This window comes from Mandrillus leucophaeus, unplaced genomic scaffold, assembly GCF_000951045.1.
Source record: "Mandrillus leucophaeus isolate KB7577 unplaced genomic scaffold, Mleu.le_1.0 Scaffold629, whole genome shotgun sequence".
NCBI lineage: Eukaryota > Metazoa > Chordata > Mammalia > Primates > Cercopithecidae > Mandrillus > Mandrillus leucophaeus.
In genome coordinates, this window is record NW_012106797.1 from 1,412,739 (window position 1) to 1,438,277 (window position 25,539).

Here is a 25,539-nt window from a genome sequence, read left to right on the forward strand (position 1 = left end):
AAAGCAAAAACGCAAATTCTTACTTTTTAATACAAATATTCTGTAAGGGTTTAAATTTCAAAACAATGCTTATCACAAGGTAATGTTTAAAATCAGCCAGGCACGATGAGTCACACCTGTAATCCCAGCACTTTGGGAGGCCGAGGCAGGAGGATTGCTTGAGCCCAGGAGTCCAAGACCAGCCTGGGCAACATAGTGAGACCCTGTCTCTAAAAATAAATACATACATAAATAAATAAAAGCAACTTCCTGATAACGTGTTTTCTTTTTGTTTAACTTGTATTTTGGGCTCGGAGGTAGATGCGCAGGTTTGTTATTTAGGTTAATTGCATGTCACAGGGTTTGCTGTGCAGATTACTTCATCACCCAGGTAATAACCATAGTACCTGATGGGAAATTGTTTGATCTTCTCCCTCCTCTCACACTCCACTCTCAAACAGGCCCTGGTGTCTGTTGCTCCCTTCTTTGTGTCCATGTGATCTTAATGTTCAGCTCCCACTTACAAGTGAGAACATGTTGTATTTGGTATTTGGTTTTCTGTTCCTGCATTAATTCACTTAGAATAATGGCCTCCAGCTCCATCCATGTTGCTGTGAAGGACATGATCTCATTCTTTTTGTGGCTGCATACTATTCCATGGTGCATATGTGCCACATTTTCTTTATCCAGATATCATGCTTTCAAAACAGGTATGAATGACTTTTGTTTTGGAGCAGTGTTAAACCAGTTCCATTAAAAATATCATGAAGCATGCAGAAAGGAGATGTCTACAATACCGGGGTGTGCACACTACAATATGTGAGAACAAATATGTTGAAGTAGCTATGAAGTCCTAAATATTATTTTCTATTAACTAGAGAGACATCACTTCATTTTCGACCCAACAGAGAAAATAAAAATATATAAACAAGCCCTGATGACCCTATCACCTACTATAAGCTTTCTAAGCAGCAGCAGATCAATTCTTGCTTCTCTACAGAGTCTATTTAGCATGATCAATAAATCTGGGAACATAATATAGATTCCAATTTGCTTCTAGAAGTTTTCTACCCTCAATTAAACTGTCCCTTCTCCCAACAGGTTACTATTAAAGTGAGGAGATTCAAAAATAAGGCTTTAACAATGCTCTTTTAAGGTTGATTTGCCAAAAACAGAAGCAAAGGTTTATTGATGATGCAATGATTGAGAGACAATTATTTTTTTTTATATTCACATGGAACTAAAATAACACTTTGAGGCTAGGGGATTTTCATCCTTTCTTTTAACTCTAATGATATCCTTATTGGGTTATGTATAAATTTAGTCAACCAGGTGGCGGGGGTGTGGGTGTTCCTTAGACCCCAGGGCATGTATTGGCTAAACTTTTCTAAGAAAATCAGGGAAAGCACAAACATTATTGAAATAAAATAATTGAGCTGACCATACCTAAATTGCTTAGAGTGTTCTGACTTTTGGTCATGCGTTTTAAATAATACAAAGAAAATGTACATTATGACACTGTATTCTCTGCTCGTTTCATTCACCATGATTATAACACACATCATCGGAAAGGCATTTTCACACCGTGAGGACGAGTTTTCAGTGGCTATCTATATTCTCTCACCCACAACCAAGGACAATAATTTAGGAGCTGAGGGTTTGGTGTAAAGAGGCGTAACTAATTAATATGGATTTAATATCTGTGCTCTTCAATATACATATACTTTGGTACCATTTGATTTGGTAAATTTTATCTTTGCAAATGCGTGCTAGAATCCAACGGATCACCAAAATAATCACTCCCAGTGATAACCACTTTTCCCACGAATGAAGGCTGACCTTGTCCACTGGCCTTGCTGAACATGTTAGGAAATCACTAGACAAAGTGTTTCTTAAATGTTGTAAAAACAGTTCTTCATCTGATTTGCCTTTCATTCTTCTTTTCTTAAATATGAAGGCCCTCCGATGTGTATAAAATTTTTGCTTTTAGCCTAACTAGAATTTAATTAGTAATTTTAAAATTCTGTTTTAGCATGTTTCTGTTCTATTTCTTCTTTAAAATGATCCTTCTCTCTAAGCAATACAGTCAGCCTTAAATTCTGTGGGGGAAAATATAAGAGTCCTTTAGTTTAACAATACTGAAGTTAAGTGATTATACATTTCTTTTTTAAAAGCAACAAAAGATTCATAAGGCACAAGGTTACATGTGGCTTTTCCTTGTAACCTGAAACTTTCTGAAGCATTGATTTCTGAATCTAGGATTCATTTTAGTTTTCATTTGTGTATCTATACCAACATCGTTAAAAAATTTTAGGGCTTTTGGTATATTTTTATTCCTTACATGTTAAGATTTTCTCTACCTTCAACTTGCCTAATTTAGTATCAAAAATATTTAACTGAAACTCCAAGTATTTAATAAAAAATTAAAAGTCTATAAATTTCTAAAATTGTCCACCAAGAGAAGCCATCACATTCAAGAAGAAAATCAAATGGCTTGTCTCTTAAGACACAACATGGAGATTAATTCTTTACCTAAGGTCTCCATTCTGAAAATAACATTCTGATTTACATTTGTACTCAAGAAACAAGTTTAAAAAACAAAACAACCTCCCTTTTTCTGTATATATTTGTTCACATTCCCAGAGCTGACTCGGGGTGTCCTGGATTCTGGTCTTTCTAGTGAAGACATTGACTTGGAATCTGTGGTCCAGGGAAACCCATCTTTGGAGGAGATAGATAGACTCTACCCTGAGCAATTTAGGAAATCACTATGCCAACAGGAAAACATTTTCAAAGGGAAAAATAAGTAATAGGCCTGGAAGGAAAATTTTTCCTGAGCAACTGTGATCTCCTCACTAAAGGAAAATTTGCTTTTCAAGGAGAAATAACAACATACATATGATTGTGCAGGAAGAATGTGAACCTAGATGTTTTGTTCCATCAAGCATTCATAATGTGAATCTAAATGCATATCTATTGTAGAAGTTAGTTTTCTTGGAGTTTAGAGGATTAGCTCCCAAACTTTAAATATAGTTTAAAGATGGATGAAGCAGATCAACTTGGCTGTCATTGAGAAAACAAACAACAGGATTGTTCCATATACCCCAGGTTATATGTATGTGTGCACATGTGTGTGCACTACACTTAATGTATGTGGAAAGATGGATCTATCCTGCTTATCTAAAAAAACATTAGTTTGAGCAGACTTCATTTTATTTAGAGTCTGTTTAATAGCAATAAATAATAAAATACCATGCACTAGATAAACAATTAGCCTTTGCAAGTCTAAAATGAGTCACACTTTACAGCTGGCTCACGTATATGGCAGGCAACAATTCAGGTATGTTGCCTTGGGGACAACTCAGAACAAGCATTCCAGCATGGGAGGAAAAAGGAATCTCATATTCTCCTTTTGAAGAATCCAGATCTATACTCCGGAGACAGCACAGCTTGTATTCCAGTGTTTTCCATTTATACTGAAATTCTAAGCTACAGGAAAATAACATGCAGATGTGCTGTTTGTGATTTGAAGAGTTTGTGTGTGTGTGTGTGTGTGTGTGTGTGTGTGCGCCAGAGTCTATGGTCAGTATAATGATCATATTTAAAAAGTATAAGCATTATATTTTCCACAAACTATCACTTATTCATAACAATTAAAAATAAGGCATGGGGCAATAAATACCAGCACCTCCAAAGTACTCACTCTTTAATTCAAAATCAAAACAGTAAGTGCTTGTATCTTTGATACTCTTCAACTAACATTAGCCCTCTAACCAGCACCCAAAGCTGTCCTCACAGCACATGCGCAAGTGTTCAGCTACAGATGGTAACTAAGGGCACCTGGAGAACCTGAAGAGCCTTCTGCATCATCCTAGGGAAACCCTTAATGAACCGTAATTTAAAATTTTTGAATTTTCTCATTGTATTTAGTGACTTGAAAATCAGTAAACTGCATTAAACTGAATATTTTATTTTATCCAGAAAAACTTAATCAAATAGGACACAACAAATGGATGGCTTCTGGTAAGGAGAAGTGGGTTTCTTTGTGTGTGTGTGTGGGTGGGGGGATAAATTTTACAAACATTCTTAACTCATCAGTGAATCCACTAGTGAAAGAGACAAATCCTAAATGCTTCTTGAGTGGTCTGAGAGTTAGCACCTCCCCCAAGGGTCAGCAGCTGGCTCCCTGGTCTTCAGCATGCACAGGCTCCCTATTAGTGCACTCACAATTAGTCCAGGGTACTTTTTAAAGGTTTGTTTTGTTTTGCTTGCAAATAAGAAATGCAGCACAGGCCTGGCGCGGTGGCTCATGCCTGTAATCCCAGCATTTTGGGAGGCCGAGGCGGGTAGATCACGAGGTCGGGAGATGGAGACTATCCTGGCAAACACGGTGAAACCCCGTCTCTACTAAAAGTACAAAAAATTAGCAGGGCATGGTGGCAGGTGCCTTTAGTCCCAGCTACTTGGGAGGCTGAGGCAGGAGAATGGCGTGAACCCGGGAGGCAGAGCTTGCAGTGAGCCAAGATTGCGCCACTGCACTCCAGCCTGGGCAACAGAGCAAGACTTTGTCTCAAAAAAAAAAAAAAAAAAAAGAAGAAGAAGAAGAAAAAGAAATGCAGAACATGAAATTTCAGACAGAGACTCAGTGCAATACAAATGACCAGGATTAGACACACACACTATTCAATAATTGAAATATATTTCATGGTATAAGAACTAAAAATATTGTTTTTATATTTTTTCCAAATGTCTTTTCAAAGAGTGGTAGTTATAAATATCAGCCATTACTTTGTGGAAGAAATCTTTAATCAATTTCAAAAGTTACCTGCTGTTTTTAAAATTCATACTATAAGTCGGCGGAGTTCACCTCTTTACTCCTTCACAAATGCCTGTCTTGTGCTTTTCTGGTAATACTTTAACTTTATTAAATGTTATTACTTGGGTTATAAGCAGTTATATCAAGATATAAATTTATAAAGCAACACATTTTCAATACCAACCATCGATGTCAACTTATTCCATAATAGCACATTCCATCAAATTAAACTGCAAAAAGTTTCCCACATTTGTTTTACATTCTATATGTATGGCTTATGAACAGAAATTTTAATGAATTCCAGCTGGTTTGAATATGCCGGCCAACTCTTATATAACAGATTCTTTTCAATTCTTATTGTATTCAATGAGGCCCATTTTAAGTGGGCCACCTGGTAGGATGAAGCACTAATATATCTCCATAGAAAAAATGAGAAAACAAATCACCCAGCTAAATGTAAGACCATCTTCTCAAACTACATGACTATTATATTTCTAATATAAGTGAGAAATAGTTCTAATCTTTTGGAAAAGTTGAATTAAAATTTAAACAAACTAGCAACTCTATGAACGATTAAATTGCTCATCGATCTATATGACAATATTAGAATAATTTCCACCATTCCTGTGTGTTGCCTGGTTTCACAAAGCTATCGTACACATTTCGGCCACCCCCTGCATTCCCCACACCCGCCTGCTTCCATCCAGCTGGAAGACATCAAGGGCACAGAAGCCAAGTGAAATGTTGACCCCACCCTCCTCCATCCATTTTAAGGCACCTTCAAAGCCAGAACACTGATCTAGTTCAGTTTCATCAACAAAGCCAGCCATACTGCTATTTGAGACTCCAGTTTGGGGTTTTTGTAACTGCACATTAACATAAGAGCTTTGAGTTTTAGTCAAAAATTTCAGCTGCACTGAATTTCATCAGATTGCTCTACCCTTTCTGCAGAAGAGTCCTCATTATTAAATCTTCAAAATCCTTACTCTCAGTGTGGGAGCTCTTTCCTTATAATGTCAACCTCTCTGAACTAGCCAATAACCAACCCTGAAGGCTAGAATGCTTCCCTTCCCAAAAGTCAAAACAGAACAGCCATTATGGTGGTGCAAATGCACATTTTCCCCTAAATTTGCACACCCCATATAATTCATGCACTGTAACAGATGACAGTCATTCCAGCATGCACAGCAACACTATTGTCAAGACATGCAGGAGCGGAGCAGGGGCTGGGGGCACAGAAGAGCTGTAAGAGGACAAATAACTTACTTTGTTGTTCCCCTGTGTGTGTAGCCGCAAGGAAAAGAAAGAGAAATATGTTAAACAGAAATTTATTTTAAATTTATGAGGGTTTTTTTCTTCTTTCTCTGGATACTAAAAAAATAAAATGATGAGGTTTTTCTTGCTAGAGCGAAATCAAAGCAAATGATTTAACTATTCACTGACATCTCATACATACACATACAGCATCCGGAGCTCATGGACAAGTCAGAGAATCCACATAGGTTACATGAAATCATACGTTTATAACAGCGGAAAATTATGACAGTTCCCCCTTTCTTTCTATTTGGAATACTTGGGGTATGGGAACATGGCCAGAAAGAATTGGTTTGAATCAGTAATAAGTGAACTGTTAGCATGAAAGGCAGAGCATTTTGTGTGCCGGCTTGCCCTTTCCTGACAGCTCCTCCTCCAACATGCCAAGCAGTGGAAAATTTCATCAGCCAGTGCATTTTTAAACAAACACTGCATCCTTGGTTTCAAAGAAGGTGGAAAAAAGAAAAAAAAAAAAAAGAAGGAAAAGAGAGCAGAGGAAAGGAGTGGGTGGTTCTGGGGAGACAGGGTAAGCAGACCAAGTTACGACCTCCATCTGGACCATTCCTTTATTTTGTAAATTATGAGTTTTGCCTTAGGTTGGCATGGGAAGCAAGGACTGTATAGTGGGGATGCTGCCAAAACAAACATGAGTCCACACTCAAGAAATGGGTCTGGAAAGGTTAGTCACAAAAATGTAGTCATTTCTAAAAGCGACTCTCTGGGTAAAGACACAGAACCGCGAGCAGCAGGCGGCAGGGCAAATGGCTCTCCTGTTTCAACCCTGAGCTGCAAGAGTATGATTTATATCAAACAATTTAACTCACATATGGCCTAAAAAAATAAGACGGTGATTCATTACTCCCGGGGCAGCCCAAGTCCTCACAAGGTCAGATCCTGTGGGGGAGACGTGATGGGATATGGGCCGGGAACAGATCTGAACTCTTCTCACAAGGGGCCCAGAAGGAATTTCTCGCTGAGACACAGGGTGGAAGAGAGCTGTGAGTAAAGTGTGTGCATCTGCGGAGACCTAGAATCGGGTGGAGTCACAGGTCTGGCTGCAGATCTGGCATTTAGTTTTAAGTTGAGGATGCGGAGGGGGAAATAATATATACAGATATTTTCTGGAGAGCAATAAGGTAATGATCCCAGGAGAGTTTGTTTTCTGGAGAACAATGCCAATTCATGATCTAGGCAAATGCCCAATCCAGGGACCATCATATTTAATAAAGAAAACGTAAATTTAAAGACACTGATAAAGTAGTGAAGAGAAGTTTCTTGGCATTGTGAGTTGCTATGATATAACCGTTAACACACTGGCTTATCTGAGACATAAATAATGGCATAAGAATGAATGAAGGGAAAAAAAGAGTCCTTTTTAAAAATGATGCCAACTGTTCAATAAGGCAATAAAGATCCCCACTAGGAATTTTACCAGGAATAAAAGTCTATTTTAGAGAATAATGGGACCCTGGTTCTCCAAAGAAGTGCAATATTGCTGAAAATACCTCAAACAGATGGAGTTTATTGCATTCCACAGCAGTGCAGCTTTTGATCTACCAAATAAGTTTCAGGAGTTCAACCAAGTATTTTTGCACATTAGGGAATGACTGGCTTCCCCACTTGATGGCAGATGGTTCTGTTTGTAGTGGCAACAATGATGTCACAGAGTAGGAGGCCTTAATCCTTAAATACAAGAAACACACAAGCGGAGGACGTGGTGTGGCTTGGCCATTTCTTGTTTCATTCAATCATTTCCCAACTGTCTATTCTGAGAGAGGCGTAACAGTCATGAATGGTGAAATGTAAATGCTTTATAATTCCCTTCACTGCTCTGTGTGGCAGCAATTTATGTTTAGATCCTTGAAAGCACTTCATTGAAGAAAAACTAAGACTCTTCAGAATTGGTCATGCAGCTCTTCTAAGTTCTGCTAAAAATGCTAAGAACAAAGTTATGTGTTGGGTGCTAAGTACTGGGCATTTTAAGTCTTGTATTATTAGACTGCTGAAAAAATGCAAATGAGGGGTCATCACCACTTTAATAAATATGTATGCAGGTCTGTGGCCATTCCTCTTCTTCTCCTACAATAACGTAGAGACTTTTTCTCCTGTTATTTGACACAGAGAAAAATTCACTTTCAGAGTTTGTCCAAGAGGAATTTCTGACGTTTCAAAAGGACTGCATTGTAAAGTGGTTTCAATCTGCAAAGCAGACCTAAGAGCATGAGTTATGGCTGGGAGAGTCCTGAGTTCAGAAGGAATGGTGAAGTTCCAGGGTGATTCACTTCCTGCCATCATTTTTAATCTCTTAAGAAAAATACGCGATAGGGGAAGACCACTTATATATACAGCTAATAAAACCTCTTGAAAAGCTCTGAGGTGTCAGACTTAGTAAATATGCAAAACTGGATTTGCACCAAATTTGTTTCCGGGACATTGTTTCAGACTTCCTACCAGTAAGCGGGCATCTGAGAGCAGGCTTGTGAATTCTCAGCTCCTGACAGCCTCTCTGCTCGCTCCTGACTGACTGATGGAGGCTGGCCTGTCCCCACAGAGTGCATCAGATCTCCCTTTAAACAACTCAGTTTGCTTAGCCAATAGATGGGAAATTCTCCTTCACACACCCAAATCCCATTGATAGTTTCCTAAGAGAAGGGAAGTAATACTTAATTGGGAATTACAGCTTCATGGACACAATGATTTTAAATAATAAAAAGATCATTGTTCCACTCCCACTTATGAGTAAAAACATGCAGTGTTTGGTTTTCTGTTGTTGTGTTAGTTTGCTGAGAATGAAGGTTTCCAGCTTCATCCATGTCCCTGCAAACAACATGAACTCCTCCTTTTTTATGGCTGCATAGTATTCCATGGTGTATATGTGCTACATTTTCTTTATCCAGTCTATCATTGATGGGCATTTGGGTTGGTCCCAAGTCTTTGCTTTTGTGAACAGTGTTGCAATAAACATATGTGTACATGTATCTTTATAGTAGAATTTTGGGTATATGTCCAGTAATGGGATTGCTGGGTCAACTAGTATTTCTGGTTCTAGATCCTTGAGGAATCACCACACTGTCTTCCACAATGGTTGAACTAATTTACACTCCCACCAACAGTGTAAACAAGGAGGGGAACATCACACACTGGGGCCTATTGGGGGGTGGGGGGCTAGGGGAGGGATAGCATTAGGAGAAATACCTAATGTAGATGACTAGTTGATGGGTACAGCAAATCACCACGGCACATATATACCTATGTAACAAACCTGCACGTTCTGCACATGTATCCCAGAACTTAAAGTGTAATAAATAAATAAATAAAGGCTATGAGACATTGAACACATTCACCCAGTTGAAGGCACTGAACTAGTTGTGATGCAGAAGAACCTCCATTTAATCCTATAAAATCACTCTGAGGAAGGCATTAAGTTGAGTTTAGAGAAGAATCAACAATTGGAAGGTTAAGTAAGTTGCCTGAGCCACATGGCTAGTAAATGGTGGGCTAAGGCTTCAACTGTGAGTGGATTTGACTGGAAGTCTACCTCATTCCATGGCACACATTATGTTTCAAGAAATTTAAATTTGGAATTCTTTCATGTTTTATATAATTTAAATATTGTAAGCCAACAAAACTGTGCCAGAAAAGTCAGTTGTTTGTTATATCATGTTCTTTAGATATTTAATCAAATTCACATTTATTTATAATCACATATGTAGGAAAAATTTATGTACATGTGTCAATAAAATAATCCTTTAAAAGTTGTCTAATCGTAGCCTCTTATGACTGATACACAAACACACACACACACAATACAGATTGATTATATTTCAGTCTCATCTGTGAAAATAACTATTAATGAATTACATTAGAGACATCTTTACTTTGAAACTGGATAACGTCCTACATATTTTCTTAATGATATCAAATTTTACAATGGTTGTAATTTCAATTTAGTGACCACAGAAAATAGAAATGGAAAAAATAAAATTCTGCTAAATCCAAATTCAGATTTAAATACAGTTTTAAAATATTGTGGCTGCTCAGAAATATCAGGTGACTGGTAGAATGCTAAGTCTGTGGCTCAGAGGAAGTTATGTGTAAATTTACAGAGCAAGTCAGTAGCCTGAATCCAGGACTCCTCATTTAGAGCCATAGATGCCACTACTCAGACAAAAATTCTACATTTTACTTTGGATCCAGAAAGATGAAAGAGAGTAAAAGTAATTAGAAAATCCATATGGAAAAATAGTAGGGCTGTTGTATTTTATATAGATATCCACTGTAGTTCTTATCATATTGTAGAGCATTTATTTGCATCTTTCTCTTTCACTAGGCTTAGAATTCCTATTAAGTAGGAATCATCTTTTTAATCTTTGAATCTGTAGAGTCCACTTTAATAGTGATGGATGAAGGGAAAGAAAGAAGGGAGGAAAGGGGATGGAAGGGAAGGAAAGAAAGAAAATTTTGGAAAACCCCAAGATAAATAACTTAAGAGACAAAAGAAACAGGGGAGCAGAAGATTTTGATTTGAGTGACATAAAACCATTTCATTACTTGGACGTGATGAATAAAAATATATATGAGAATGTTATTTTTTAAAGTGTGCATATATAACCTTACTAGAAAATAAGATCTGTCTAAAACAGCATTTCATTCAAATTTGGGTTATGGCTATTTATCTAATGATGTCAAACTTACACAATTTTTTTTAAATGATCTATATAGAGATTTCTTTCCAGTCAAAATAGAAGTATCTTGTGCAGAAAGCAGAACTTTCTAAGTTTAGACTCATGTCCATGCATGACACATAAATGTTTCATTATTAGGGTAGCAACTGACTGATTTGTAGACTCAATGGTTTATTGATATGAAAGCAAAATCATACTACTTAGACATTCTAAAAATTTACATAGACAAAGGCATCTGTTATTAGGTTATTCTAAATTAGGAATAACTACCTAAAAATAATTTCCTTCCCCCAAATATAAGTGATGTTCACAAAATAGAAACTTCAGATAAGCATTCTAGTTAATTTCATCAGTTAGCTGCCATCTAAATATCTGAAAGTTAAGCAATTATGTAATATAACCTGTAGGACTACATGGTGCATAAGAAATGCAAATATTGTTTATGATAAAAACTGAGAAAAGGCAACATCATTGCATACTGCTAAATTTAATTTCCTGTGTTGCCTTTGGTATGTACTAAAAGTTCCTTTGTCTTGATCTTCTAAGCAATTGTACCAAATATGTGTTTACAAACAAATAAAAATGATATAAAAAGAATCAAAACAGATTATGTAGTGAGATTTGCTTAAAATTCAGTATTCTAATTAAAAATAGAAAATATTTATTTGTCTTTTTGATGTAGAGCTATGAATACATAAAAATCCAGCCAGTTTACTGGGAGATGAATAACTGATTTTCTAGGACAGTTTTTCCCTCATAAGAGACTCATTATAAGTTTTTGTTTTTGTTTTTGAGACAGGGTATCATTCTGTCACCCAGGCTGGAGTGAGGTGGCATGAACACTGTAGTCTGGACCTCCCAGGCTCAAGCAATCCTTCTCTCCCTCGTAGCTGGGATCACAGGTGTGTGCCACCATGCCTGGCTAAGCATTATTTTTGTTTAAATAGCAAACTTGTCTAGTGCATTTAAAAGAGGTTTAATTTACAAAATCATGACTTAACAAAACATTTTCACAAACATTATAGTTGCATGTTAAGGCAGACACACGCATGCGTGCACACACACACACTGACAAATAATCAAGCATACAAGCATATTTGGAAGACAGAAAATAATAAAGCGTTCATAATCTCACTGGGCTATATGGTAATATTCACAGTATTTCAACCTTCCCCTAGCTGTTAAAGAAAGTTGTTTTGATGAAAATGTTTATAATAAGAATCATAATAATTATAATTATAGATGAAAATGTAGTGCTTACTTGTACCTGCCCTCTTCAATGCTTTCCCTGCATTATCTCATTTAATCCTATCAACCGCCCTGTAAAAGACTACTGTTATCTTCATCTCAGAAATGAGAATCTTGAAATGCGAAAAGGCTAGGTAACCTGCCCAAGACCTCACAGCTTGAAGGAAGCACCTGGAATGTAAATATAGGTGGTGTGACACAACACCCCATGCTTGAACCCACATGCTTTACTACCTCTCATCATTTCCAACCATAATGAGCTTTTAAATACATAAATCTTATGTCACTAAGTGACTTGAAACCTAGTAGTGACTTCCATCTCACTCAGAATAAAATTCAAAAGACTCGCCCCTTCCTTCAAGGTCTACATCACCTGCTCCCTGATCCCTTTCTTCGTTAACCAACTACCACCTTTGTCTTCCCTCACAGTGTTCCAGACACACTGACCTTGGTGCTCCTCTAAGACACTGAGCTTGGTTTCGCACTGGCTATCCTCTGCCAAGAGTGCTCTTCTTCAGACTTCCAGATCCCGTACTCCCTCCCTTCTTTAAAGAGCCTGCTCAAATGTCAACTCTTCGAAGAGGCCTTCCCTCATCACCTTGACTAAAATAAAGCTCACCTGCCCCTTACTCTCACTGTCTGTCCCTTTAACTTGCTTAACATTTTATAGAACTTATCGCTATCTTAAATAATGGTGAACAATTATTATTATTCACTCCCTTGTTTAATGTCTGCTTCAGCATGGGCAGAACCTTACTGCTATTGTTCACCTCTGTATCACCAGTGCCAGGAATGGCAGCTGGCAAAAAGCATATGCTCCAAAGGTTTGTGTGGAATGAATAAAAAATTAGGTATATGTACATTTTTAATATAGAACATTTGTAAAATTAAACACACTACCATCAATGGATAGGCAAGAGTCATAAGTAATAGAGGTAAAAACAAAAGTAAAAGTGGTACTGTGATGTTTAATGACTTCTCACATGTAGTATTGAGTGGTACATATCTATGCAAGTATCTATGCATGTAACACAAGAACAACTCGACAACAATCATGAAAATCATATATGAATGCTTCTGGACTCCTGGCTATTGACAGGAAAGCATCTAGTTTAACTTCCACTTGGAGGGCACAAAGCATATTGTGGGAAGTTCATTGTTTTAGGTGCCAAACAGGTATAGGATGACAAGTATAGCATGGAATGGCGTAAAGAGGTCTATGTGTGAGTTAAAATAACAGCAGAGAGGATGACATTTTGGTGCAAGTCCTCAATCCTGTATCCCTGAAACTCTGTTGAATTTTAATATAACCCCAGAGATGTGGTCAGCCCTGAAACGCCCCTAGAAATACCTTAATTGTCCTATGTTTCACCCATATCTCAGACTTTCTCTTGAAAAGACTCTCTCCCTATTTTGAACCTGAAAAGGACCCAACTCATGCATGATCATTCCTATAAACTGATCGAGAGCCAAGTAGGCACCTCAGGAGTTAAGCTGAAGTAAATCCCCAAGGCTTAGTCTCAGTACTTTAGTTCCAGGGAGAAACCTGGACAATCTAGAGATTCAGGAGGAAGCAGCAAGTGGAGAGGTCCACTCAGTGGCAGAGTCTGTTTAATGGCGGGTGTACATATGTTGGGTGGGACTTCTGTTTAAATTTAGACTAGACTGTGTAATATTACATTTTCCAAAGAACACAAAGAAAAGGTCTGTTTATTAACTTGAATGAGAGAAGTGTCTTAAAGACACGCGAAGCATATTAATAAAGATAAGTGGAAAAAGGAATATATTTCTTTTTGTTCTTTCACACTCATGAGGACATTAAACAGAGTTTGCACACAGATATAATTATGGATACAGGGAATACAGACATAATGAAAGGGGATAGATTTTTATTAAAATGAGTATATTTTAAGCAAGTCAAAATGTTGCTGTTATGACTGATGATATACTGATTGTATTAATACCATGATAAGTATGAAATAGCATATAGAGAAAAACGAAATTTTAAAATAAAACAAAAAACTTTGCATTGGGCTGAGACTGCATGTATTGTGTTTTATGGCTGAGTAGGACATTTTCTTTAACAAATATACTGATTAACTTCTTCAAATAGAAATCTAATAGGGAAAAAGCATTGTTAAAAAATATAAAAAGAGTAAATGAAGTATCAGTTAAAAGTGTGATGAATTAATTAAGTCAGTAAGAAAACTAGTTTCTCCAGTATATGGTATGTAGGATTAATATTTTCTTAAGCATAGCTAATAATAATTTTTAAATAAGAGATAGATCCAACTTACTACTGATTTATCAGGATAGACCCCCGCTCTTAGCAGAGATGCCTTCCAGCTGTCGACATCCTCCTGGGAATCACATGCCAGCTCAAGGAAGCGATAGTCTTTGTATACATTCCTGGAGTTAAAAAAAAAAAAATCATGCTTTTAGTTTGAACCAAATTCAAAGTCATTTTATGTTGCTGTAGATGATGATGATATAAGTGACAATCCAAACGGACAGTTTCTGACAGTCACTGGAGGAAAACAAAAATAACTCTTACTTTAAAATAGTTAGTGAATTTCTACATGTATTTACAATATAATTTTTTTAAAAAATCACATTACAAAGCTCAGAGTTATCTGTACTGCTACAAAATTAAAAAGTAAATACAAATGTATTAAATATTATACACTGGGTGTGAACTGATTGGAACTTGTGCTGTGGGGAAGGAATTGCTATCGCTCAGCAGCTAGATCAATTCTCTGAAGATATTTTACGAGTCTAAATGACTAAATAGCTCATAAAACTTTAAGATGCAAGCCAATAATCTTATAAACCTAAAAGACAATGCCAGATGCAAAACAGAAATGCTCATTAAATTGTGAAAAGGAAAGACTAATAACCAGTGTTTAATAGGGTGAGGTGCCAGTGAAGTGCAGATTTATAACTGGGACAGTATTTTCCCTTTACATTTCTTTTCCTGATAATACATAAAATGCAATATATGCCCATTTTTAAATATTTGGAAAGTAGAGAAAAGAATTAAAATGGTAACAATTATCCAGTTTCCACAGCCTAGAGATAACCTTCTTTTCTTTTTTTAATTTAAGATTATTATTATTATTATAGTTTAAGTTCTAGGGTACATGTGCACAACGTGCAGGTTTGTTACATAGGTACACATATGCCATGTTGGTTTGCTGCACCCATTAACTCGTCATTTACATTAGGTATTTCTCCTCATGCTATCCCTCCCCCAGTCCCCACCTTATGACAGGCCCTGGTGTGTGATGTTCCCCGCCCTGTGTCCAAGTATTCCATTGTTCTGTTCCCACCTATGAGTGAGAACATGCGGTGTTTGGTTTTCTGTCCTTGTGATAATTTGCTCAGATTGATGGTTTCCAGCTTCATCCATGTCCTTGCAAATGACATGAACTCATCCTTTTTTATAGCTGCATAGTATTCTATGGTGTATATGTGCCACATTTTCTTAATCCAGTCTATCACTGATGGACATTTGGGTTGGTTCCAAGTCTTTGCTATTCTGAACAGTGCTGCAATAAACATATGTGTGTGTGTGTCTTTATAGTAGCATGATTTATAATCTTTTGGGTATATACCCAGTAATGGGATGGCTGGGTCAAATGGTATTTCTAGTTCTAGATCCTTGAGGAATCGCCATACTGTCTTCCACAATGGTTGAACTAGAGTGTAAAAGCATTCCTTTTTCTCCACAACCTCTCCAGTATCTGTTGTTTCCTGACTTTACTGATCACCATTCTAACTGGTGTGAGGTGGTATCTCATTGTGGTTTTGATTTGCATTGCCTCATGACCAGTGATGATGAGCATTTTTTTCATGTGTCTGCATAAATGTCTTCTTTTGAGAAAGATCTGTTCATATGCTTTGCCCACTTTTTGATGGGGTTGTTTTTTTCTTAAACTTGTTTAAGTTCTTTGTAGATTCTGGATATTAGCCCTTTGCCAGACGGGTAGATTGCAAAATTTTTCTCCCATTCTGTAGGTTGCCTGTTCAGTATGATGGTAGTTTCTTTTGTAGTACAGAAGCTCTTTAGCTTAATTAGATCCCATTTGTCAATTTTGACTTTTGTGACCATTGCTTTTGGTGTTTTAGTCATGAAGCCCTTGCCTATGCCTATGTCCTGAATGGTATTGCTTAGGTTTTCTTTTAGGGTTTTTATGGTTTTAGGTCTAACATTTAAGTATTTAATCCATTTTGAATTAAGTTTTGTATAAGGTATAAGGAAGGGATCCAGTTTCAGCTTTCTACATATGGCTAGCCAGTTTTCCCAGCACCATTTATTAAATAGGGCGTACCTTCCACATTGCTTGTTTTGGTCAGGTTTGTCGAAGATCAAGTGGTTGTAGATGTGCAGTGTTATTACTGAGGTCTCTGTTCTGTTCCACTGGTCTATATATCTGTTTGGTACCAGTACCATGCTGTTTCGGTTACTGCAGTCTTGTAGTATAGTTTGAAGTCAGGAAGCGTGATGCCTCTAGCTTTGTTCTTTTGGCATAGGATTGTCTTGGCGATGAGGGGTCTTTTTTGGTTCCATATGAACTTTAAAGTGTTTTTCTCCAATTCTGTGAAGAAAGTCATTGGTAGCTTGATGGGGATGGCATTGAATCTATAAACTATTTTGGGCAGTATGGCCATTTTCACAATATTGATTCTCCCTATCCATGAGCATGGAATGTTCTTCCATTTGTTTGTGTCCTCTTTTATTTTGTTGAGCAGTGGTTTGTAGTTCTTTTTGAAGAGGTCCTTCACATCCCTTGTAAGTTGGATTCCTAGGTATTTTATTCTCTTTGAAGCAATTGTGAATGGGAGTTCCCTCTTGATTTGGCTCTCTGTTTGTTTGTTATTGGTGTATAGGTATGCTTGTGATTGATTTTGTATCCTGAGACTTTGCTGAACTTGCTTATCAGCTTAAGGAGATTTTGGGCTGAGATGATGGGGTTTTCTGAATATACAATCATGTCATCTACAAACAGGGACAATTTGACCTCCTCTTTTCCTAACTGAATACCCTTTATTTCTTTCTCTTGCCTGATTGTCTTAGCCAGAACTTCCAACACTATGCTGAATAGGAGTGGTGAGAGAGGGCATCCCTGTCTTGTGCCAGTTTTCAAAGGGAATGCTTCTAGTTTTTGCCCATTCACTATGATACTGGCTGTGGGTTTGTCATAAATAGCTCTTACTATTTTGAGATACGTGCCATCAATACCTAGTTAATTGAGAGTTTTTAGCATGAAGGGCTGTTGAATTTTGTCAAAGGCCTTTTCTACATCTATTGAGATAATCATGTGCTTTTTGTCTTTGGTTCTGTTTTTGTGACGAATTATGTTTCTGATTTGTGTGTGCTGAACCGGCCTTGCATCCCACGGTGAAGCCGACTTGATTGTGGTGAATAAGCTTTTTGATGTGCTGCTGGATTTGGTTTGCCAGTATTTTATTGAGGATTTTCACATCGATGTTCATCAGGGATATTGGTCTAAAATTCTCCTTTTGTTGTTGTGCCTCTGCCAGGCTTTGGTATAAGGATGATGCTGGACTCATAAAATGAGTTTGGGAGGATTCCCTCTTTTTCTATTGATTGGAATAGTTTCAGAAAGAATGGTACCAGCTCCTATTTGTACCTCTGGTAGAATTCGGTTATGAATCCGTCTGGTTCTGGACTTTTTTTAATAGTTGGCAGGCTATTGATTATTACCTCAATTTCAGAGTCTGTTATTGGTCTATTCAGAGATTCAACTTCTTCCTGGTTTAGTCTTAGGAGGGTGTATGTGTTCAGGAATTTATCCATTTTTTCTAGATTTTTTAGTTTATTTGCATAGAGGTGTTTAAAGCATTCTCTGATGGTACTTTGTATTTCTGTGGGTCAGTGGTGATATCTCCTTTGTCATTTTTTATTTTGTCTATTTGATTCTTCTCTCTTTTCTTCTTTATTAGTCTTGCTAGTGGTCTACTAATTTTGTTGATCTTTTCAAAAAACCAGCTCCTGGATTCATTGATTTTTTTGAAGGGTATTTTGTGTCTCTATCTCCTTCAGTTCTGCTCTGATCTTAGTTATTTCTTGCCTTCTGCTAGCTTTTGAATTTCTTTGCTTTTGCTTCTCTAGTTCTTTTAATTGTGATGTTAGGGTGTCAATTTTAGATCTTTTCTGCTTTCTCTTGTGGGCATTTAGTGCTACAAATTTCCCTCTACACACTCCCTTAAATGTGTCCCAGAGATTCTGGTACATTTTGTCTTTGGTCTCATTGGTTTCAAAGAATATCTTTATTTCTGCTTTCATTTTGTTATTTACACAGTAGTCATTCAGGAGCAGGTTGTTCAGTTCAAGTAGTTGTGTGGTTTTGAGTGAGTTTCTAAATCCTGAATTCTAGTTTGATTGCACTGCAGTCTGAGAGACATTTTGTTGTGATTTCTGCTCTTTTACATTTGCTAAGGAGTGCCTTGCTTCCAACTATGTGGTCAATTTTGGAATAAGTGTGATGTGGTGATGAGAAGAATGTATATTCTGCTGATTTGGGGTGGAGAGTTCTGTAGATGTCTATTAGGTCCACTTGGTGCAGAGCTGAGTTCAAGTCCTGGATGTCCTTGTTAACCTTCTGTCTCATTGATCTGTCTAACATTGACAGCAGGGTGTTAAAGTCTCCCATTATTATTGTGTAGTAGTCTAAGTCTCTTTGTAGGTCTCTAAGGACTTGCTTTACAAATCTGGGTGCTCCTGTATTGGGTGCATATATATTTAGGATAGTTAGCTCTACTTGTTGAATTGAACCCTTTACTATTATGTAACAGCCTTCTTTGTCTCTTTTGATCTTTGTTGGTTTAAAGTCTGTTTTATCAGAGACTAGGATTGCAACTCCTGCTTTTTTTGGCTTTCCATTTGCCTGGTAGATCTTCCTCCATCCTTTTATTTTGAGCCTATGTGTGTCTCTGCACATGAGATTGGTCTCCTGCATACAGCACATTGATGGGTCTTGACTCTTTATCCAATTTGCCAGGCTGTGTCTTTTAGTTGGGGCATTTAGACCATTTACATTTAAGGTTAATATTGTTATGTGTGACTCTGATCCTGACATTATGATGTTAGCTGGTTATTTTGCCAGTTAGTTGATGCAGTTTCTTCCTAGCATCAGTGGTCTTTACAGTTTGGCATGTTTTTGCAGTGTCTGGTACCGGTTGTTCCTTTCCATGTTTAGCACTTCCTTCAGGAGCTCTTGTAAGGCAGGCCTGGTGGTGACAAAATCTGTCAGCATTTGCTTGTCTGTAAAGGATTTTATTTCTCCTTCACTTATGAATCTTAGTTTGGCTGGATATTAAATTCTTGGTTGAAAATTCTTTTCTTTAAGAATGTTGAATATTGGCCCCCGCTTTCTTCTGGCTTGTAGGGTTTCTATTGAGAGATCCGCTGTTAGTCTGATGGGCTTCCCTTTGTGGGTAACCTGACCTTTCTCTCTGGCTGCCCTGAATATTTTTTCCTTTTTTTCAACCTTGGTGAATCTGACAATTATGTGTCTTGGGCTTGCTCTTCTCGAGGAATATCTTTGTGGTGTTCTCTGTATTTCCTGAATTTGAATGTTGGCTTGCCTCGCTAGCTGGGGAAGTTCTCCTGGATAATATCCTGAAGAATGTTTTCCAACCTGGTTCCATTCTCCCCGTCACTTTCAGGTACACCAATGAAACGTATATTTGGTCTTTTCACATAGTCCTATATTTCTTGGAGGCTTTGTTCATTTCTTTTTACTCTTTTTCTCTAAAGTTCTCTTGTCGCTTTATTTCTTTAATTTGATCATCCATCACTAATACCCTTTCTTCCACTTCATTGAATTGGCTACTAAAGATTGTGCATGTATCACGTGGCTCTTGTGCCATGGTTTTCAGCTCCATCAGGTCATTTAAGGTCTCTTCTACACTGTTTATTCTAGTTAGCCATTCGTCTAACCTTTTTTCAAGGTTTTTAGCTTCTTTGCAATGGGTTAGAACACACTCCTTTTGCTCGGAGAAGTTTGTTATTACTGACTTTCTGAAGCCTACTTCTGTCAACCCATCAAAGTCATTCTCTGTCCAGCTCTGTTCCGTTGCTGGCGATGAGCTGTGATCCTTTGGAGGAGAAAAGGCACTCAGTTTTTTAGAATTTTCAACTTTTCTGCTCTGGTTTCTCCCGAGCTTTGTGGTTTTATCTCCCTTTGGTCTTTGATGTTGGTAACCTAAAGATGGGGTTTTGGTGTAGATGTCCTTTTTGTTGATGTTGATGCTATTCCTTTCTGTTTGTTAGTTTTCCTTCTAACAGTCAGGTCCCTCAGCTGCCGGTCTGCTGGAGTTTGCTGGAGGTCCACTCCAGACCCTGTTTGCCTGGGTATCACTGGTGGAGGCTGCAGAACAGCAAATATTGCTGCCCGATCCTTCCTCTGGAATCTTCATCCGAGAGGGGCACCTGCCTGTATGAAGTGTCAGTCGGCCACTACTGGGAGGTGTGTCCCAGTTAGGCTACACGGGGGTCAGGGACCCACTTGAGGAGGCAGTCTGTCCATTCTCAGAGCTGAAATGCTTTGCTGGGAGAACCACTGCTCTCTTCAGAGCTGTCAGACAGGGACATTTAAGTCTGCAGAAGTTTCTGTTGCCTTTTGTTCAGCTATGCCCTGTCCCCAGAGGTGGAGTCAACGGAGGTAGCAGGCCTTGCTGAGCTGTGGTTGGCTGCGCCTAGTTCGAGCTTCCCAGCTGCTTTGTTTATCTACTCAAGCCTCAGCAATGGGGGACGCCCCTCCCCCTGCCAGGCTGCTGCCTGGCGAGTTGATTTCAGACTGCTGTGCTAGCCGTGAGCAAGGTTCTGTGGGTGTGGGACCCACTGAGCCAGGTGCAGGATATAATCTCCTGGTGTGCCATTTGCTAAGACCATTGGAAAAGCACAGTATTTAGGCAGGAATGTCCCATTTTTCCAGGTACAGTCTGTCACGCTTTCTCTTGGCTAGGAAAGGGAAATCCGCCAACCCTGGGTGAGGTAGTACCCTGCCCTGCTTCGGCTCGCCCGCCGTGGGCTGCACCCACTGTCCAACCAGTCCCAGTGAGATGAACCAGGTACCTCAGTTGGAAATGCAGAAATCACCCGTCTTCTGCGTCAATCATGCTGGGAGCTGCAGACCAGAGCTGTTACTATTCGGCCATCTTGGAACAGGACTATAACCTTATTTACTTATACCCTTTCGTTGTACCTATTTTTCAGATAATTGAGGTTCTATTTCTCTCCCTCCCACACTCCATTCCTCTCTCGTTCTCTATTATCTTGTGTCATGCTTTTTCACTTACTGTTATATCATGGTCATTTACTTATATCATTAAATTTTTATAAATATTAGATTATAGTAGCATAATATTCATTCATATAAAGGTATGATGATTTAACCTTCTCCTAATATTAGATAATTAAATATTTTTCCTTTTTGGTTTGCTGTCATAAATAATACTTAAATATTTTCATCCATGAGCATTTGTCACATTTATGACTATTATTTCCTGAAGATGGATTCCTAGAAAAAGAGTTACAGGATCTAAAGTTTTTTTGTTTTTGTTTTTTGTTAGAGACGGGATATCTCTCTGTTGGCTGAGCTGGAGTGCAGTGGCACAGTCATAGCTCACTGTAGCCTCAAACTCCTGGGCTCAAGTGATCCTTCCACCTCAGCCTCCCATGTAGCTGGGACTACAGGCACATGCCACCACACCCAACTAATTTTTCTACTTTTAGTAGAGACAAGGTCTCACTATGTTGCCCAAGCTGGTCATGAACTCCTGGACTCAAGCTATCCTCCTGCCCCGACCTCCTAAAGTGCTGGAATTACAGGAGTGACCCACCATTCCCAGTCTAAAGTTATGATCATTCTTAAAAAGAAACTCCCAATTACTTTTCCAGAAAAGATAGTCCAATTTAGACACACTAGCAGTATACAAGATTAACAAGCTTTCTTCTCCCTTATTCTCTCCCAAGGTATGCTCAGTTATGTCTAAGAGCCTCCATCTCCACCTAAACTCAGAAGGCCCATGTGTTTACATCTGTCTAGACGTTCCCCAGAGTCATACTGCCTATTGACTTCTGCTTTTGAGTATTACCAAGGAACCTTGAAGTGAGAAACTGAACAGGTGATTTACAACTTGGTCTTCTTCCAATGTTCCCATTTTAGTGGTGTAATTCAGATACTTTAGGGGTATTTTGGACGCCTTTCACTCTTTATCACCTGTCTTCTATTTTACTACCTAAAAGTATCCTCTTTAAATTGTTATTATAATCACCTCTCTTTTGGACTATTATTATACAATAGCCTCCTCATTGGCCTCCCAGCATCCCATGGCCTCTTTTAACTTGCTGTCTGATTTTTATAGTTTTATATCTTACATTTAAGTCTTTAATCCATCTTGAGTTAATTTTTTTATATGGTGATAGGTAAATGTCCAGCTTCGTTCTTTTGCATATGACTAGCCAATTATCCTAGTACCATCTATTGAAAAGGGAGTCCTTTCCCCATTGCTTATTTTCGTAAACTTTGTCAAAGATCAGATGGTTGTAGGTGGGGAACTTTAGAAGAAAATCTAGAAAATACCTTCCTGGACTTGATCTTGGCAAGAACTTATGACTAAATACTCAAAAGCAATTACAACAAAAATAAAAATTGACAAGAGGGACCTAATTAAACAAAAGATCTTCTAGACAGCAAAAGAAACTATCAATAGTGTAAACAGACAACCTACAGAACGGGAGAAAATGTTTACAAACTATGCATCTAACAAAGGTCTAATATCCAGAATTTATAAGGAACTTAAATAATTCAGTAAGTGAAAAATAACCCCACTAAAAAGTAGGCAAAGGACATGAACAGACACTTATCAAAAGAAGACATACAAGCAACCAAAAAACATGAAAAAATGCTCAACATTACTAATCATCAGAGTAATGCAAATCAAAACCATGACGAGGCACCATCTCACACCAGTCAGAATGACTACGACTAAAAAGCCAAAAAATAACAGATGTTAGTGAGGCTGAGGAGAAAGGTGAACACTTATATGCTGTTGGTAGGAATGTAAGTTAGTTTAGCCACTGTGGAAAGCAGTTTGTAGATTTCTCAAAGAACTAAAAACAGAACTACCATTTGACCCAGCAATTCCATTACTGGGTATGTATACCCAAAGGAAAAGAAATTGTTCTGCCAAAAAGACATATGTGTCTGTATGCTCATTGCAGCATTCTTCATAATAGCAAAGACATTGAATCAACCTAGGTGTGTGTTAATGGTGGACTGGATAAAGAAAATGTGGTACATATACACAATGGAATACTATGCAGCCATAAAAAGAACAAAGTTATGTCCTTTGCAACAACATGGATGGAGCTGGAGGCCATTATCCTAATAATATTAATGCACAAACAGAAAACCAAATACTGCATGTTCTCACTTAAATTGGGAGCTAAACATTGGGTACATATAGATATAAAGTTGAGAACAGTAGACACTGGGGATTACCAGATGGGGAAGGAAAAAGGGAGGAAGGGTTGAAAAACCACCTACTGGATACTATGTTCACCACATGGGTAATGAGATCATTTGTACACCAAACCTCAGCATCATGTGATATACCCATGTAACAAACATGCACATACAAAATAAAATAAAATAAAATAAAATAAAATAAGTTGATGTTAAATATATAAGTAAATTTGTTATCTGCACTAAATCCTCATGATCTTCTGAAGTAAGACGCTCCGATGGCTACCTGCTATTAGGAAAAAGGCCACACTCCCTATTATGGCCCACAAATCCCCCAGGGTCTGGCAGTCATTATGTTCCTCTTCAGTTTCTTTGACACTTTGCTCTTTCTGTGCCAGCCACCTTGGCCTTCTTTAGTTCCTCCAGTGTGTCAGATGTGCCACGCTTACTTCCAGTGCTTTTGAATATGCTGCTCTCTGCCTGCAGCTGTCTTTCCATCTCTCTTTGCACAGTTAATTCCTACTCTTTCTTGGGATTTCAACTCAGTCATCACTTTGTCAGGCATCACTTCCCTGACAGTCCTACCAGGCCAGCTCCTCTGTCATACATTTCTCCCCTTTGTATTATATTTACCTTTCCTTTGTAGCACTCAACACAGTTGTGATTTCAGAATTATGCATGTGTTTTTCTTTTTATCCTTCTTTCTTTCTTTCTCTTTCTTTCTTTCTTTCCTTCTTTCTTTCTTTTCTTTCTTTCTTTCTTTTTTCTTTCTTTCCTTCCTTCTTTTTTTCTTTCTCTCTTGCTTTTATATTTAGTTATTTATTTTGATTAATGTCTACCTTCTCAACTAGCCCATAAACTCCAACAGAATGAGGAATGTATCATTTTTATATTCAACATTATATCCCCTGGGGATTCTGGGAAGATTATGGCTTAGGAGTGTTCCATTTCCTCTCCACTTCTTACTCACTTCAAACAGGTCCTCTTTTCTCAAGTCAAGCAGATACTGGGAGTGGTACTCAGGTAGACAGGGTGTGAGCAAGACATCTGTTGTTGCACTTTCTAGCTTTAGGACAAGAACCAACAAACATCAGATTCTTGGCTGAGCTGTCTTTGATGACTGCAGGACCTTTGAGTGGGCCTGATGCTCTGGTCCTAAGAAGGTGTGGAGGGGCTAAGTTTTTCTACTTTAATGCAGAAGGCTCCCCCGAGTCTCCCATAGCAGTGCCTATTACTGGCCCATGACAATTGAGACATCTGTGCCTCCCACACTTGTGGGATCAGCCCACTTAAAGCATCCAGCAGTTGGACTTGTGCCACAATGAACAAATGAAAATTAAAGGATACCTAAGGAAGCTATCAGTCAGAGAGGGAAAGAATGAGGAAAGCAATTACAGCAGTCCGTCAATGAAGGAGAACCTTTGGGGGAAGCAGAAGACAGAAGAAAACAACGACTTGAAGAGGCACATGAACAGCATTAAAAAAGACTTCCTAGAACTAAAAAGTCAGTTTTAAATTAAAACACTGAGTAGATAAATAGCAAGAAAGGCTGATCAGTGTTGAGACTAGAATTAGCAGCTTTGAAGATCTAATAGAAGTGGAAAAATATGAAAAGACAGAAATGTTGAGGGTGCGGAGGAAAGACCCAGAACGTCTAACTTGTGAACAACAGGGGCTCCAGAAAACAACAAGAGGAAGAAAGAAGGAGAAAAACAATTATAAAAGACATATTTTCTTAAAAAGAAACTTTCCCTGAGATTTAGAAAGATACAAATATGTACATCAAAAGTACAATCAGGTGGAATTAATGAGAAAAGATACAACTGAGGCATATGAAGTTCTAATAAAAAAGAAGTATAAAAGAAAATGTGAGAAACATACTCCCAGATAAACCTTGTATGACAGAAGGAACCAAAAGTAAAAATTATTTAGAAAGCAATAAAGATATAAACACTTCTTATCCCAAAGAGCAAAGGCTGTAGGAAAATGTATAACCTTA

General features: G+C 38.0%; 1 protein-coding gene across 5 annotated transcripts in view; it reads right to left on the reverse strand.

The window, feature by feature from the left end:
- The window catches only part of DNM3 (dynamin 3), a 557,709-nt gene that overhangs the window by 91,854 nt on the left and 440,316 nt on the right, over positions 1–25,539 (reverse strand). For 4 of the 5 annotated variants that reach the window (XM_012000434.1, XM_012000433.1, XM_012000430.1 and 1 more), the window contains one exon: positions 14,340–14,451. In XM_012000434.1, the coding sequence (XP_011855824.1) occupies positions 14,340–14,451 (112 nt within the window). Of the gene's footprint in view, positions 1–6,061; positions 6,074–14,339; positions 14,452–25,539 lie in introns of all 5 variants that reach the window. The other variant, XM_012000431.1, reaches the window with a different exon arrangement.